The sequence below is a fragment of the Protopterus annectens genome, chromosome 6.part0, assembly GCF_019279795.1.
Source record: "Protopterus annectens isolate FY-2018-M chromosome 6.part0, PAN1.0, whole genome shotgun sequence".
In the NCBI taxonomy this organism is placed as follows: Eukaryota; Metazoa; Chordata; order Ceratodontiformes; family Protopteridae; genus Protopterus; species Protopterus annectens.
In genome coordinates, this window is record NC_056737.1 from 832,321,748 (window position 1) to 832,336,252 (window position 14,505).

The window sequence follows — 14,505 nt, forward strand, 5'->3', positions numbered from 1 at the left end:
AGTCCTGGTTGATGCAATTGTGGTAGCTGCCACCACCAAGAAAGAGCTGGTGGAACAGAGTTCATCTGTCCAACCTCCCAATCAAGAGTTGAGAGTGATTGACAGATTCGGAAAGTGGGTGTTTGCATTGGCCTCATTCAGCCTGCGAGACTTAAACTACCTGATACATTTCACCCATCTTCAGAAGGACTTGATAAAGGAGCTTACCACTTCCCTCTGAGTCAATCCCTGTGGAGGACTTTGACTGTTTCTCCCAAGCTGGCCACTCTCACGTCCATAGCTAGTTCGTCCATGAGGTTGATATCCAGTGCTGCAGAGGGTACCTCATGGGTGGCAGGCACAGGCATTGCCATGAGGCATCATGCCTGGCTTCTCTTATGCTGGTTTGCTGAGGCCTTTAATGCGTCATTTACTAACACTCCCTTCGATGGTTCAACCCTCTTTGGACCAACCGTTAAGGAAACTAACCTGCAATGAGTAAGAAGGGACGACAATGTCAGCCATAGGGATCAAGGTGTCTACCCCCAAAGGCCCTTTTCCAAGACCCAACGGGGGAGCACGAAGATTTGGTTCCGTAAGTTAAGTCTTCCTTTCAGGAAGCTGAAGAAGATTCCTCTTCCAGGGGACAGGGGAGAAATTTCAGCAGTCGACGCCACCCTAGGGGCAGAGGAGGCCTGCAAAACCAGGGCTCCAGGGAACCTTTTTGTGAGAAGCGCTTTCAGCGCCCCTGAGGCATTACCCGATTGTCCCTCTCTGGGGCCATATATCTTTGCACCCTTCAGCCTGGACAAACATCACAACCGATCAATGGGTCCAGGGGCTACTGTATTCCCTTTTCCGAGCCCCTACCAAAAAGAACTCTCCATGGCATGCCACCCAGTCAGAGAGAGTTAGCCCATCTAGAGGCGACCAGCCTCATTCAAAAAAGAGCCATTAACAGGGTTCCCACAGGACAGAGAGTATCCAGAACTTACTCCCACTTCTTTTTGGTACCCAAAAAAACAGGGGACCTGTGTCCAGTTCTGGACCTCAGTCAGTTAAATCTCTCAGTCAAGAAATCGAAGTTTTGGTTGGTCACGGTACAGTCCATTGCCCCCCTTCTGCACAGTAATGACTGGATGTGCTCTGTGGATCTCCAGGACTTGTACTATCACATCAAAATAGACAGGTGGTCCAGGAGATTTCTCCACTTTCGCCTAGGAGCCGATCACTTCCATTTCAGAGCCCTGCCCTTTGGACTCACCACAGCCCCCCCGGGGTGTTCACCAAGTATATAGTAGTGGTGGCAGCTCATCTCAGGCTGCAGGGATTCCAGGTTTTTCACTATCTTCACAATGTCCTCCTCAAGCTCCCACACAGCATCAACTGGTGGAGACAACACTCTGTCTTCTTCGTCTCTTCGATCAGCTGGGGATAACGGTGAATCTGGCAGAGTCTTTCCTGACTCCCATCTCAACAGCTGGAGTTCATAGGCACTCAGTTGGACACTACCTCGGAGATTGCAGCTCTTCTCCTCTGACACGTGCTTCTTATCCTGTCTCATGTATGATTTCTTTGGGAGCAAACTCGTCCTCCAGTATCACTCTTTCTAAGGGCTGTAGGTTCTATGGCAGCAGCCATTTATCTGGTTCCACTGGCCAGGTATTACATGAGAGTTTTGCATTGGACCCTGGCAGTTCAATGGTCCCCTCTCTCTCATCCTTTGTCAGTCCCTGTACGGCTCACTCTAATATGCAGAAGACATCTGTCATGTTGGATGCGCTCTGCAGATTTCCTAGAGGGTAGGCCATTTTCTCCCCAGTTCCGACTACCACAGTTACCACGGACACTTCCCTCCTAGGGTGGGGGGGGGGCAATTCCAGGGGAAGACTGTCCAAGGGACGTAGTTCCAGTCAGAGACCAAACTAACTACACATAAATGTTCTGGAGATGAGAGCAGTCCTTTTGTTGCAAGCATTTCAGGACTGCCTTCCTCTAGGGACAATAGCAGTTCACACAGACAAACATGCCTGTTGTGTGGTACATAAGCAAGGGGGCACATGTTCTTAATCTGCTTTGTCATGAGGTCTTGAGGGTTTTGGAGTGGGCAATGTCCTCGGGGTGCTTTCTCCTTGCAATGCACATTCACGGAGTACCCAATGAGCTGGCAGACAAGCTGAGCAGGGCTTTTCTGACCCCTCATGAGTGGTCCCTGAACCCGCTAGTGGCGAAGCAGATCTTCCGTCAGTGGGGCTAACCGAGCTGGGATCTGTTTGCTTCCCCTCTCAACCACAAATGCAACAACTACTTTGCCCTGATCCCCCAGAGGGGGGAGTCCCCTAGGGATGCTCTGACTCACGATTGGCCTCTGGGTCTCCTTTATGCCTTTCCTCCATTACCATTGATTCCAAGAGTTCTTCAGGAAGCAAGACTTCTCAGGACGCAGTTAATCCTTATTGCCCCTTTCTGACCTTGGCAGGTGTAGTTCCCTTTTCTACAGTCTCATCTGAAGCTCACCCCCCCCCTTGGGTGCTCAATCCAGTGCCTGATCTCATCTCCCATCCGTCCGCTTCCAAATCTGCAGACCCTCCGTCTGACAGCTTGGTTTCTCCAGTTCCAGTGATTCTTGCTAAGTCAAGGCTTGCATCTCCTGTGAAGGACATTATCCTTGCTTCTCAAAAATCTACTACCAAGAGAGTTTATAGAAATAAGTGGAAAAGATTCACTATTTGGGCTAAAGGTCGGAATCTTTATCCATTTTCTGCTCCTATTTCTGACATTCTTATTTTCCTTGCTTCCCTTTTTCAGGAGGGTGCTAGTTTCTGTACGATCAAAGTCCAGTTGGCAGCAATTTCTTATTTTCATCTCAATAATGAACCTACTTTTTCTTCTCATCCCTGCAAAGCCTTCTTCAAAGGTGACTTTTTATTGCATCCTCCAGTCAAGGACCCTTCTCCACTGTGGGATCTTGCTCTGGTGCTGCAATCTCTAATTGGGCCCCCTTTTGAGCCTGCTGCATCCTGTGGCTTTCTTGGAAGACTGCCTTTTTGTTGGCGATAACTTCAGCGAAAAGAGCATCAGAATTGCAGGCTGTTACCATTAAGCCTCCTCATTTGATATTCCACAAAGATAGAGTGGCTTTGAGACCCAGTCCTTCTTTTATACCAAAAATGGCAATGGAAGCTAACTTCAATCAGTCTATCCAACTTCCAGTGTTCTTTCCTAATTATGCTAATAAGGGGGAATACATTTTGCATACTTTAGATGTTCATCGACAGCTTTATTTTTATTTGCGCAGAACTAAGTCCTTTCAACTCTCAGGTCAATTGTTTGTGGCCTTTTCAGTCAACAGGAAGGGCCAAGTTGTCTCGAAAATTACCATTTCCCATTGGATTTCTCAGTGCATTTCTTACATATACGCCTGCTGTGGTTCTCCTTTGCCTGTGCCAGTTAGAGTTCACTCTACCAGGTCAGTGGCTACATCAGCTGCCTTCTCAGCTCGTCAGTCCTATGATGACATTTTTGCAGCGCCAACTTGGTCTTCTCCTCATACTTTTATTTCTCATTACAAACTTGATCTATTTTCTAGGGGAAGAACTTCTTTTGGCTCCACTGTTCTTCAGCATGTCCTTCAATAAGGCCACCCAAGAATGTTTGGTAGCTGGGGATTGTGACCCATACGTGATGAATGGGTGACTAAGATAATATCGGTTTAACAGTTATGTATTTGTGTTATCCGTAGTCACCATTCAGCATGATCCCACCCTCCTTCCCCTTTCCTGAGGGATTGGCAGGACTTTGGTGGACCTTTTCTGGTGACCGGTCTTCTCTGTCTGTCTTCTTTCTCCAGGGCAAACTCGATCTGAGGGGTTAGAGGGCAGCAGAGCATTATGGAAGGGGAGGAGCTTGAGCTAAACTATTGTCTAAGTGTGTCAGCTTGGATCCAATGTCGGATCCTAGACCCATATGTGATGAATGACGACTATGGATAACACAGATAAGTTATGGTAAGTACATAATTATTATTATAACCATTTACTGTTGGTTGGGTGATGGACTGAACCGCTCCTGCAGAGTTTTCATAAACTAGTGCCTGTTTCAGTTTTTGTTATTGGTCTAATTTAGTTGTTCTTAATGTTTCGTGCATTTTATTTTGCAGATTATATTTCACTGTAATAATTTAACACTGTTGCTGCTTGTATGGTACCTTGTTTAGTATTTTGTATGCAATCTATTATCTGTTTGCAGTTGTGGGTAGAGCTTGATTTATTATAGGCCTTATATAAAATATGTATAATACACATACAGTGTGTGTGTGTGTGTGTGTGTGTGTGTGTGTGTGTGTGTGTGTGTGTGTGTGTGTAATAATTGTTTACTGGGGTAGTGCACTGATCAGCACTGACAAAGTGCAGGATGAGCCTGGATGAAATTCAAAACATTTCATAAGCAAAAAAGACAGATGTGTAAGCAATAACACAAGTAGTTCAATTTTTATATGTACATTCTAGTAAACAGAGTATAATGGTACAATAATTACATTAGTCTATAAACTGGGTTAACCTTCAATAATTCTTTGAGAGCAGCAGATGGGTGGAAAGGACAGAGGGATGATGTCTTCTGTTATATATTTTCTGTTGAACAAGTCCCACTAGGATAGTGATCTGCCTGCTGTGATGTAGCATGGGTGCTTTGTGCTGAATGCCAGCATTTGTGTGAATGAACATATCTGGGACTGGCTGCCATAATATGGCATTGAGGCTTGTCACAAACTGCCTTGTAAGCAAAGTCTACTCTGCCCTTGTACTGTAAGCAAAAGGCGATCAGTGTGATAGGACAAAAGAGGTAATGTATTGCATTGTCAGGTCATGGCCTATACAATTTTTGGGGGGGTGGGGAGTGCAGCAATGCTGTAACTGTGCAGTTCAGTGCTCTTGACCTGCATCTTTTAGAGGAGGGTACAGTAGGGCTTGGTTGTAAGGGATTTGGCCATTTTTGCAGTTATGTTAAGGGTTTCTGTGGTAAGGTCACCAATAACTTTATTTGTATATGCAACTTCCCAACCAAGCAGCCAAAGCCAGGCTGCCTCCCTCTACCCAGGATTGTACATGTATAAGCAGTGAGGTAATTAACTTTACTAGAGTAACTCTTCAATCAACCCAATAATCATATTCATTGGGAACTTCAACTACACCACTGTATACTGGGAATCCTACGCAACCCCAACTCACAGGCCAAAATATTCCAGCTAGTCCATATGCCCACTAGAAGTGCAAAGATGCTCGACCTAGGCCTCATGAACACACACACACACACACACACACACACACACACACACACACACACACACAGTGTAACATCATCACAGATCAGGTCAGACCATGAAACTGTCTCCTTTTTGAAATAAAACCTGGGACACTAGCCAGATCTGGAACTTTTAAGAATTACACCAAGACAAATGAGCTACTGTTAAATGATAGTCTAGGTTAAAATAACCTCATAGCCTATGGACAATCACAAGGCAATACACAACAAAATGCTAAACTAATTATAAATTAAGCTACCTGTACTGAGCCAGAGGATATAGCAAAATCTACTGGCCGATAAAGTCCGCTTCAACTTTATCCTGATTTCTCCCCTTGACACCTCTCCAGAAGTAACCCAACTTTAACTATCACTAGAGAATAGGTTCTCCGTGATCTCTAAAAGGCCAAAAACACTGCATTGATGAATCCTAGTAATATCCCAAGATTCCTCCTAGATAGCAGGAAACATGACCTGAAGGGCCCACTAGAATGATTATTTAACCAGAGCCACCAACCAGATGTTATGCCAAATTAATGTAGGACTGCAGCTGTTATCCCTGTGCATGAGGGCATGCCATCTACCAACCAGGGTAATTACCAACTTATAAGTCTGACTAGTCTTGTATGTAAAGCCATAGAAAGAATTATCATGGGTATGATAAATAATGACATTGCAAAACTTCAGACACTGGACCTAATCCAGTTTGATTTAGTCAAAGGCAAATCATGCCTGCTCAACCTGGTGGACTTTAAGTCATCAGAGCAATGGATGAGGGAAAAATGGTACATATGGCCTACCTTCATCTGCCAAGGCATTCTACATCATACCTCACTTGAACATTGTAGACAAGCTAACGAGATTAGGGGTAAACTCCCACGTCGCCCACTAGACAATCAGCTGGCTTACAGACAAGTCCCAAGAAGTCTGCAAGGTCAGTCACTAGCAGAATCAGCAAGTGCTTGGTGTTGGGGAAGCTCCTTTTTGACATCTTCATCTCTGATGAAAAATCTAATGTAAAAGGCCTCTGGAGGACCAGGTTCACAGGCAATTGCAAACTAGACACATTCATAGAATCTCCAAAGACCTAGATACTCTCCAAAAAGGCCTGATACATAATAGCTGGTGTCAGAGTCATGACCTAAAATTCAATGCCAAGAAATGTATAATAGAAACCTTGGGTAAATCAGCCATTCCAGGTGTGTGCTTTTATGAATTAAGTATTTAACACTGTTATTAATACAGGTAGGGTCTGTTGTCATACAGGAGGCACTCAAGGTGGATAAGTAATGCATTCTATTCAAGCAAGGCAGCATTTACCTAGTCACTGCATGTTCTTTCATCTGTTGTCTGATGCAGGGATATGCACCTGGATGTCGTTACAATAAACAACTTTACATTCATTGTAATAAGTGACATGGTATCTTGGAATTAAAAAGGGAAGGGAATAAACATACTTACATAAACACAATAAATAGTAATATGCCAGATGGATTTATAAAGAGGAATGAAAAACTGAAGTGACTGGAATCAGAAATAAAACAGTGAAGGGGGGCTACATACTGAGTTACAATGTGGGAAAAATAAATTGGAGAAGATGCTTTAACAATGATTTACTGGTTTTAAAAAATTACTGCAGACAACTTGGATAAATTCTCCAGTTGGAAGAGACAAATTACAGGGAGCAAATACAGACAACAGTACAATAAGAGGTAACTGGCCTAAGACCATACATCTCAAATGTCCCAGATTTTGCAGAATGCTCATGATTTTTTTAATCTTACTTTTGACCTATTCCTCATAACTTCTCAGGTAATCAGTGGTGATTACTGTTAAGTCAATAATGTGATAGTTTATACTTGCATTACTATTGTTTAAAAAATGCATGTTAATGCAAAAAGTCGCATTTTAAGTGTATCACAGTGCTATATAAAAACAAAATGTATTTTTACGGTCTTTGTGACACAATTATTTAAGAAATTAGTTTTCTCGAGAATCCGTGAACAATGAAGATGAAAGGTTTGTCAGACAATGTGTTACCAATTAGTAGGTAGTAAAAATTAAAATTTGAGGACAGAAAGAGGCTGTAGTATAGCAAAAATAAGTGTTCCACTGTAAATAGGTGGATAGTACAAGGCAACAATGCACTAACTTTGTCTCCTGCTGTAAGAGATCAAACACAGCAGCAAACAGCTCAAATTACCTTTGTCACTTTGACAGACACGAAGGGGAAGTGTTTAGGGAGAGTTGTAGATGAGATGAAGGACTACAACTCAGGCATAACAAAAGAATGAAAATTAGCCACTTTAGAAAAAAAAAGTAACAGACACAAAGAATACTGTTCTGTGTGATTATCACTGTTTGTTTTTTAAGTAGTTATTAAAAAGCAAGAAAAGGTAATTAAACCTGACTTAACTAAAAGAAAGCAGGGCAGCTATGATGTAATATTTTAAAGTCAAACACTGCATTGTCAAGGCAGACTTAAAAAAATCAAGATGCTGGACCCCATGTAGGCAGACTTTGGAATTACATTTAAAAATATAAAAACAAATACATAGAGTACAAACTTGTGTTAAAGGAAACATCAAGACATGATGAAATAAACATGTTTTTTTTTTCAGTCTGTGGGTGCAGTTCTCCTTTAAAGCCCTATCTCTTTACTCGATCTCCTACAGATTACTGAGAGGCAGTATGTGCCTGACATACAAGGCATTCTCTGATCCAGTTCTGCTGGACCTTTTGCACATCTACAAAATCAACAACATCAGAACCCCTAGATCCAAGGATTTCAATTTTGCTTGCAACATAAATAGGACATGTTGGCGAGACAGATGTGTCTGAGATGATCCCCATACTCTGAAACAGGGTCTCCATCCATGTGAGGCAGAGTCCATCCCTAACTCTTTTTAAGTGCGACTTTGACCAATGGTTAGGAAATCGTAAATTCATCCTGGGTTTTGCCCCCATGTCTCTGGTAGTAGACAACTATGTCCAAACTAACATTCCCCCTCCACACACACAGCCTTTAGAAACCTCCTGATAAACCCCCTCCTAATAAATGCCCATGATACATAGAGACTCCATTGGGGTTAGGCTGTGCAACTAGGTTTATAAAGGCCATGGTGTTCGTTAGCCTAGTATATATCTTTGAACCTATGAATAGATTTAGATATGGGTCTAGATTACAACACTGAATGCTTAGGTGATCGAACACCTAAACATCGAACTTGTAATATTGAAAGCAAACAGCGAATGGCCGATTTAAAGCAGGGTAATATTTCCCTTGGCTGTTCGCCAGAGTTTGCCATTTTGTCTACTGTAGAGCAATCTCGAGTTGGTATATTTAGTTAGGGGGGGTGTGGTGGGCACAGCCCCCAACGTTGGGTGTGGGTGACAAAGCCCCCCACTTAGTTTGGGTATAAAGCTATTTTTTTTTTCCGTGGCCAACTGACGTGTTTTCCTGCACCATTTGACATTTTTGGGTTCAATATTACAAGTTTGATGTTTAGGTGTTCGATCACCTAAGCATTTGATCTTGTAATATAGACGCTTTAGATATCAATTTGTTTTTTTTTTCCTGTATGGAAAATGGGCAAGTGTATGCAAGTTAGAACAACAACCCTACAGTTTAGGTTAGTTGATATCTGACTTGGTGGCCCTCTAACAGGAATATCTGAAATGATGAAAGAAGCGTTTTTTTTTTTCTTTTTTCAAAAAACATGTGTCTATAGTTATTTTGTTATTGTGTATGTTTGAAGGGTTTATAGTACATGGAAAAGTATTAAATATGTAGCAAAAGTTGCAGTATTTTTATATGGAGTAATAAAATGCCATTCACTGAATGGGATGGAAATGTAATTGTGGGGAAGGGTTATCCATTAAAAAAATGTCATATAGTGATAGAGAAGTGGCTCACATTTTCTGTATGAAACCTGGACTAAATGTCATTATCTTACATACAGAGGAGTAGGGTGCAAATAACAATGCTACAAGAAACATGTTTTCATAGGGATGAACATGTGAGGTTTATAAAGAAGGAATTTAAAGGGTGTTAGTCATCTGAATATAGGGACAGAGGAAGAGGACGGTGTTATTACTAGGAAGAAGGGTTCTAGTAAAGAGGAGAAAAAAGCAGTGGACATGGAAGGCTTATTGTAGTCAGTGACTATTGCTTTGAAAACTGAATTACCTTGGTGAGTATGTATATCAAGCCATAGTTTTAGAACTGAGGAGAATGCTTGGGGAAATAAATTTTAAGTGAGGGATCCTAATTATAGGAGGAGATTGGAATATGGTTTGTAATAATACGAAAGTGTCAGTGGGCCCTAGGAGGGATACCATTACTACAGGGGGCATCTTCTTAAGGAAACTTATGAAAATATTTGGGATGGATGATGAAACTAGTAGCAGCAGCCTTAAGAGTTCTGGCGGAATTTAGTTAACATTCCCACAGGTATTAAAATTAGGCCCAACTGACTTGCATGATGGCTGCACAATAACGGGTTGCGTGATTAGGGCTCTCCCAATATTAAAAAAAAAAAACTAGCAAGTTATTAATTTGGATAAAATTCAGTTGCTAACTAGTAATTACAATGTCTGTATGTAAGCAAAAAAAGATGCTTGGATAAAGTAAGCAAAAATCGACCAGAAAAGCGCAAGAACAAACTCTGGCTGGGAAGAACCTTGCATCTGTGTAGCAAAAAGCACTTCAAGTTTCAGTATTAGTACAGACTATGGCTTCCAGTAATTTAAGAAAAATCAGTTAAATACACTAAGAAGTGCTCAAAATAAGTGAGTCAAAGGAGGAATATATATCGTTAAATAATAAAAGGCAGGAAAAAAAGAAGTTTTAAGTAGATATTCAGATGAGATGAGTCTTTCCTGTCACTTTTTGCTGATTTTTTTTTTCCTGTGGCCAAATAAGTACTTACAGCATATTGGTTTGTCTTTTGAACATCGGGTTCAACCAAATATGCTGTAGTGGGCAACAGCTGCCTTTTTGGAGAGTATAATGAGTCGGACAGAAAAATGCTATTTCTAGAAGAAAAAGTAAATTAATGTGTAAAATATTTACTTAACGGTAAAATGCAGCAGGGAGCTTTTTTCCATTTTCTACAGAGTGTACTGCTGGGTCAGCACAGTGGTGCAGTGGGTAGCATTGTCACCTCACAGTAAGAAGTTCTATGGTTTGATTCTTAGCTGTGGTGCATTCTGTGCAGAGTCTGCATATTCTCCCTGTGTTCATGTGGGTTTCCTCTGTGTGAACTGGTTTCCTTCCATATTCCAAAGACATGAAGTAGGTGGATTGGACACTTTAAATTGGCCATTGGTGTGCGTGTGCGTGTGTGTGTGCGTGTGTGTGTGTGTGTGTGCGCATGCAAGTGTGTGGGGTAGAAAAAATACTGCAGCAGGGCTAGCCACCCGATGGTGTAAATCATGGCTGTAGATTGCCACTGTTGAAGTGACACTTTGACCCCATATGCAAAAATGTGAAAAGGGGGTTGTGGATGGATGGAGTTGTTGCTACCATTTTTCCCCCAATAGATGTGCCTGCCTACAAATGTAAAGTGACCATTCAGAAGGCTGCTTTTTAGACTGCCGTATTACATTAGCCTATATTAGTCTGCTGAGGTGTTTCGTAACAATAGTCCAATTACCACAAGTAATATTATGGAAGGGTAGGGTGGTGATGCAAAAAGTCTTATTGGTGCTTTACAACATTTGGTTCATCAGCTTACTTCTCAGCTGAAGTACTTTCCTTATGCAGTTTTCATATCTTCCTGCGTTCGGTTCCACTTCATATCATCGAATTTCAAATCGTCGAAAGCTCAAATCGTCAAAAACTCGTAACATCGAATCTCAAATCATTGAAAACTATAAAGCAGCTAGAAATAACATCCCACAGAGTTTTTACTACGTTTAATGATACTCCACTGAAGTGCGACCTTGGAGTTGGTATATTTAATTTACGGGGGATGTGGGGGCAGAGCCCCCCACATAGCAGATGCAGGGGGGCTTGCCCCCCTGCATAAATGTAGTAAACAGTGTCTGGGATGTTATTTCTAGCTGCTTTATTGTTTTCAATGATTTCAGATTCAATGTTTTGAGTTTTCGACGATTTAGCTTTCGACAATTTGGTCTCGATGATTTGAAATTCGATTAAATGATAATTCGATGATATGAAGTGGAACCCTGTGTTCATATGGGTTTTTGTTAGGATACTTTGTTTCCTTCCACATTTCAGAGACATAGCAGCAGATGGGCTGACAGACCTAAACTCACTCTAGGAGTGTGTGTGCTTGTTTCCATTGATGAAACAGAGCCTCATTCCATCCACGATTGCTTCCTGCAATGTTAAGATACACTCCACAACCCCAAGATACTTACGCAGGATAAGGAAGTTATATGGAGGAAAGACATGAGCGGATGTCACAGACAAAGAATGGGAAAATGATAGTACACTCATTAGAAGTTCATATGAGTAGATCTTTTCTTTCACTGTCCTAGATGTGGAGTTCTGTAAAAGTTGCAGATTGTGTTAACATTTACTGACAGTAATTTAATTTTTTCTTCATAATTACAGTAACTGTAATTCAATTTGTACATTTCTGTATGTTTTTGGTAACCAGATCTTGTGATACATCTACTTTCCTGATAGCAGGCAAGCTTTTTTCCTCTTGACTTGTGGTAGTCCTCACCTAATGTAGCATTTTTTTTTAAATTTTTCTACCCTTGGCATTGTCAGTTTAATTTGTTTGTATCTGATCTTATATGACCATTGATGCATATATAATGTTGTTGCTTTGGAGTGTATTTGTATGTGTATATGGTTTATAGAAAACTATACAAAAATGCAATATTCTATTCTGCAGCACTTCACATATATCAAGGAACATGCCCCTTCCCAACACAGAACCAAAGGCTGAGCCTGGGATGCCCTGTCTTGAACAGCTTTCTAAAGGGTGGAATACCATTGATGGGGGTTACTGAACTTTCTGGAGAAAGTGCTGCGGGGAAGACGCAGTTATCTATGCAGCTTTGTTTATCTGTGCAGTATCCATGCAAGTATGGTGGCCTAGAAGGAGGTAAGCATTATGATAGTGATGATGAATTTAGCAGCAAATAACAATTGTTTAATATATGGAGTCTGCTCAGGTTTTTCATAATAGAGCTTACAGACCCTAACAGAGCTCTGTGGTCATTCTTAACACTTCAATAACACTTTGCTTGTATTAATAAATGCATATATTTTCTGCTTCTCATTTTAGCCGGTAGTCTGGTTGGTAGGTTATCCGTGTCACTTTTGGTGTAGTATAGTTTCATTTTATTCCCCTTAAACCTTCTTGTCTCCATGCCCAGATATATTCTGTGCCATCTAATTCTAATTGTATCTTTTTGGGAAGATAAATGGTTTAGTACCTTATTTTTCCATTCTAAGGTTGCTGCTTCTCTGTGTCTTGTTCTTTAGTGTGTGCACACTCTCCCAATCCCTGGAGTTGACATGGAGCTAGAATCTGTTAATGAAGCTTAAAATCTGTTTCATGCTTTCCTGAAAGGTCCTAGAGTGAGTCACTTATGTCTTTCTTGTTAGTAGCATGCTTTCCTGAAAGGTCCTAGAGTGAGTCACTTATGTCTTTCTTGTTAGTAGCATGCTTTCCTGAAAGGTCCTAGAGTGAGTCACTTATGTCTTTCTTGTTAGTAGCATGCTTTCCTGAAAGGTCCTAGAGTGAGTCACTTATGTCTATCTTGTTAGTAGCACAGTTATCAACACTGTTGCTTTTACAAATGCCAACATTTAAGTTGTCTGAACCTGTAATAAGCCATGTACTGTGAAGTTTTGGCAGCGTAAGTTTTTAACAAAGGCGCTGAGAGTTTAGTTGGGAATGAGAGGAATTAACATCATTCTACAAATAAAGGACTAGCTAAAAGACTCCGCTTATAGCAAAAAGCTTTGCAAATTAAGGAGTAAAAGTCCTATCCAATTGAAAAACATCAAACATGACCAATTCAGAAATAAGCTTGACTAACCAGTCCTGCCAGCTGCTCTTCCCTCTCCCTTTTTGGAAACCTCTATATAAGATAAAGCCTTAAGCTACATTTTTCATAAACTTTTTAGATCTGATGAAGTCTAGAAGATGAAAGTGATAATCCGAATAAACATATTTGAAGAAAACTGACTAAAGATGAATACTTTCTGAACTTTTTAAAGCTTCTGCTAGTTTAAGAACTTTTGAAAGGGTTGAATCTAGAACGGAAGGTGCTTTTAAAAAAAGAATAATTAGTAGGGCATATAAAATATTGCATAACTATAAAAATCAATCAGAGGAGGTTAGAAAGGATTGGGAAGAGAGACTGAATAAGCAATTCACAAAGAAACAATGGGAGGCCATGTGTATGTCTCTAATATGCAACAAAGTGTAGAAGATTCAATATTTTTGCTTGGTAGTGTTTGTGTGAGTATTTTTATACCCCAAGCAGACTTCAAAGAATTTTCCTCAGGTGGATAGCAAATGTTGGAAGCGTAATGGTGAAGAAACAAGTAACTGAGAATGTGTCTTGGGAGTGTAATGACTCTGCAGACTTTAAAAATTCCGTACAGAGTACTCTGTCAAAAGTATTAGGGGAGAAAATGTGTGTAACTAAGGAAATTATTTTTTGATGGGATACAGGATTTGAATTGCCTAGACCATAGTAAGGCCTTGTTAAGTTTAATTCTGGTGGTTGCCAAAAAATCAGGTACTAGAAAAAGCTGTATTTTAAAGTAGTGACTATTGTAACACAGATAAAAGAACTGTAAGTGTGGTCTATAGAAAAAGGTAGGAGCACATTACATAGAAAAAAAATGGAATTTGTGGGAGCGAAACATGCACAATAATGGTTTGGAGTGGCACAGTAGATAGTGCTGTCGCCTCACAAGAAAAAGTTCCCAGTTTGATTCTCAGGTGGGAGTGCCTTAAGTGCAGAGTCTGCATGTCCTCCCCTGTGTTCTCGTGGGTTTCTTGCAGGTACTCCAGTTTCCTCTCACATTCCAAAGACATACAGTAGATGGATTGGACACACTAAATTGACCATAGGTATGACTGTGCATGTGAGTGTGTGGTATGACAGAATTGCTGCAGCAGGGCTAGCCATCCGGTGGTGTGAACCTTGGCTCTAAATGATTGCCACTATTGGGGTGATACCCTGATCCTATGTGCAACAATGGGAAAAGGGGTTGTGGATGGA

At 41.0% G+C, this 14,505-nt stretch overlaps 1 protein-coding gene across 2 annotated transcripts in view; it reads left to right on the top strand.

The window, feature by feature from the left end:
• Positions 1 to 14,505, top strand: part of XRCC3 (X-ray repair cross complementing 3) — a 506,399-nt gene that overhangs the window by 67,936 nt on the left and 423,958 nt on the right. For both annotated transcript variants that reach the window (XM_044074505.1, XM_044074504.1), the window contains one exon: positions 12,153 to 12,365. In XM_044074505.1, the coding sequence (XP_043930440.1) occupies positions 12,153 to 12,365 (213 nt within the window). The remainder of the gene's footprint in view (positions 1 to 12,152; positions 12,366 to 14,505) is intronic.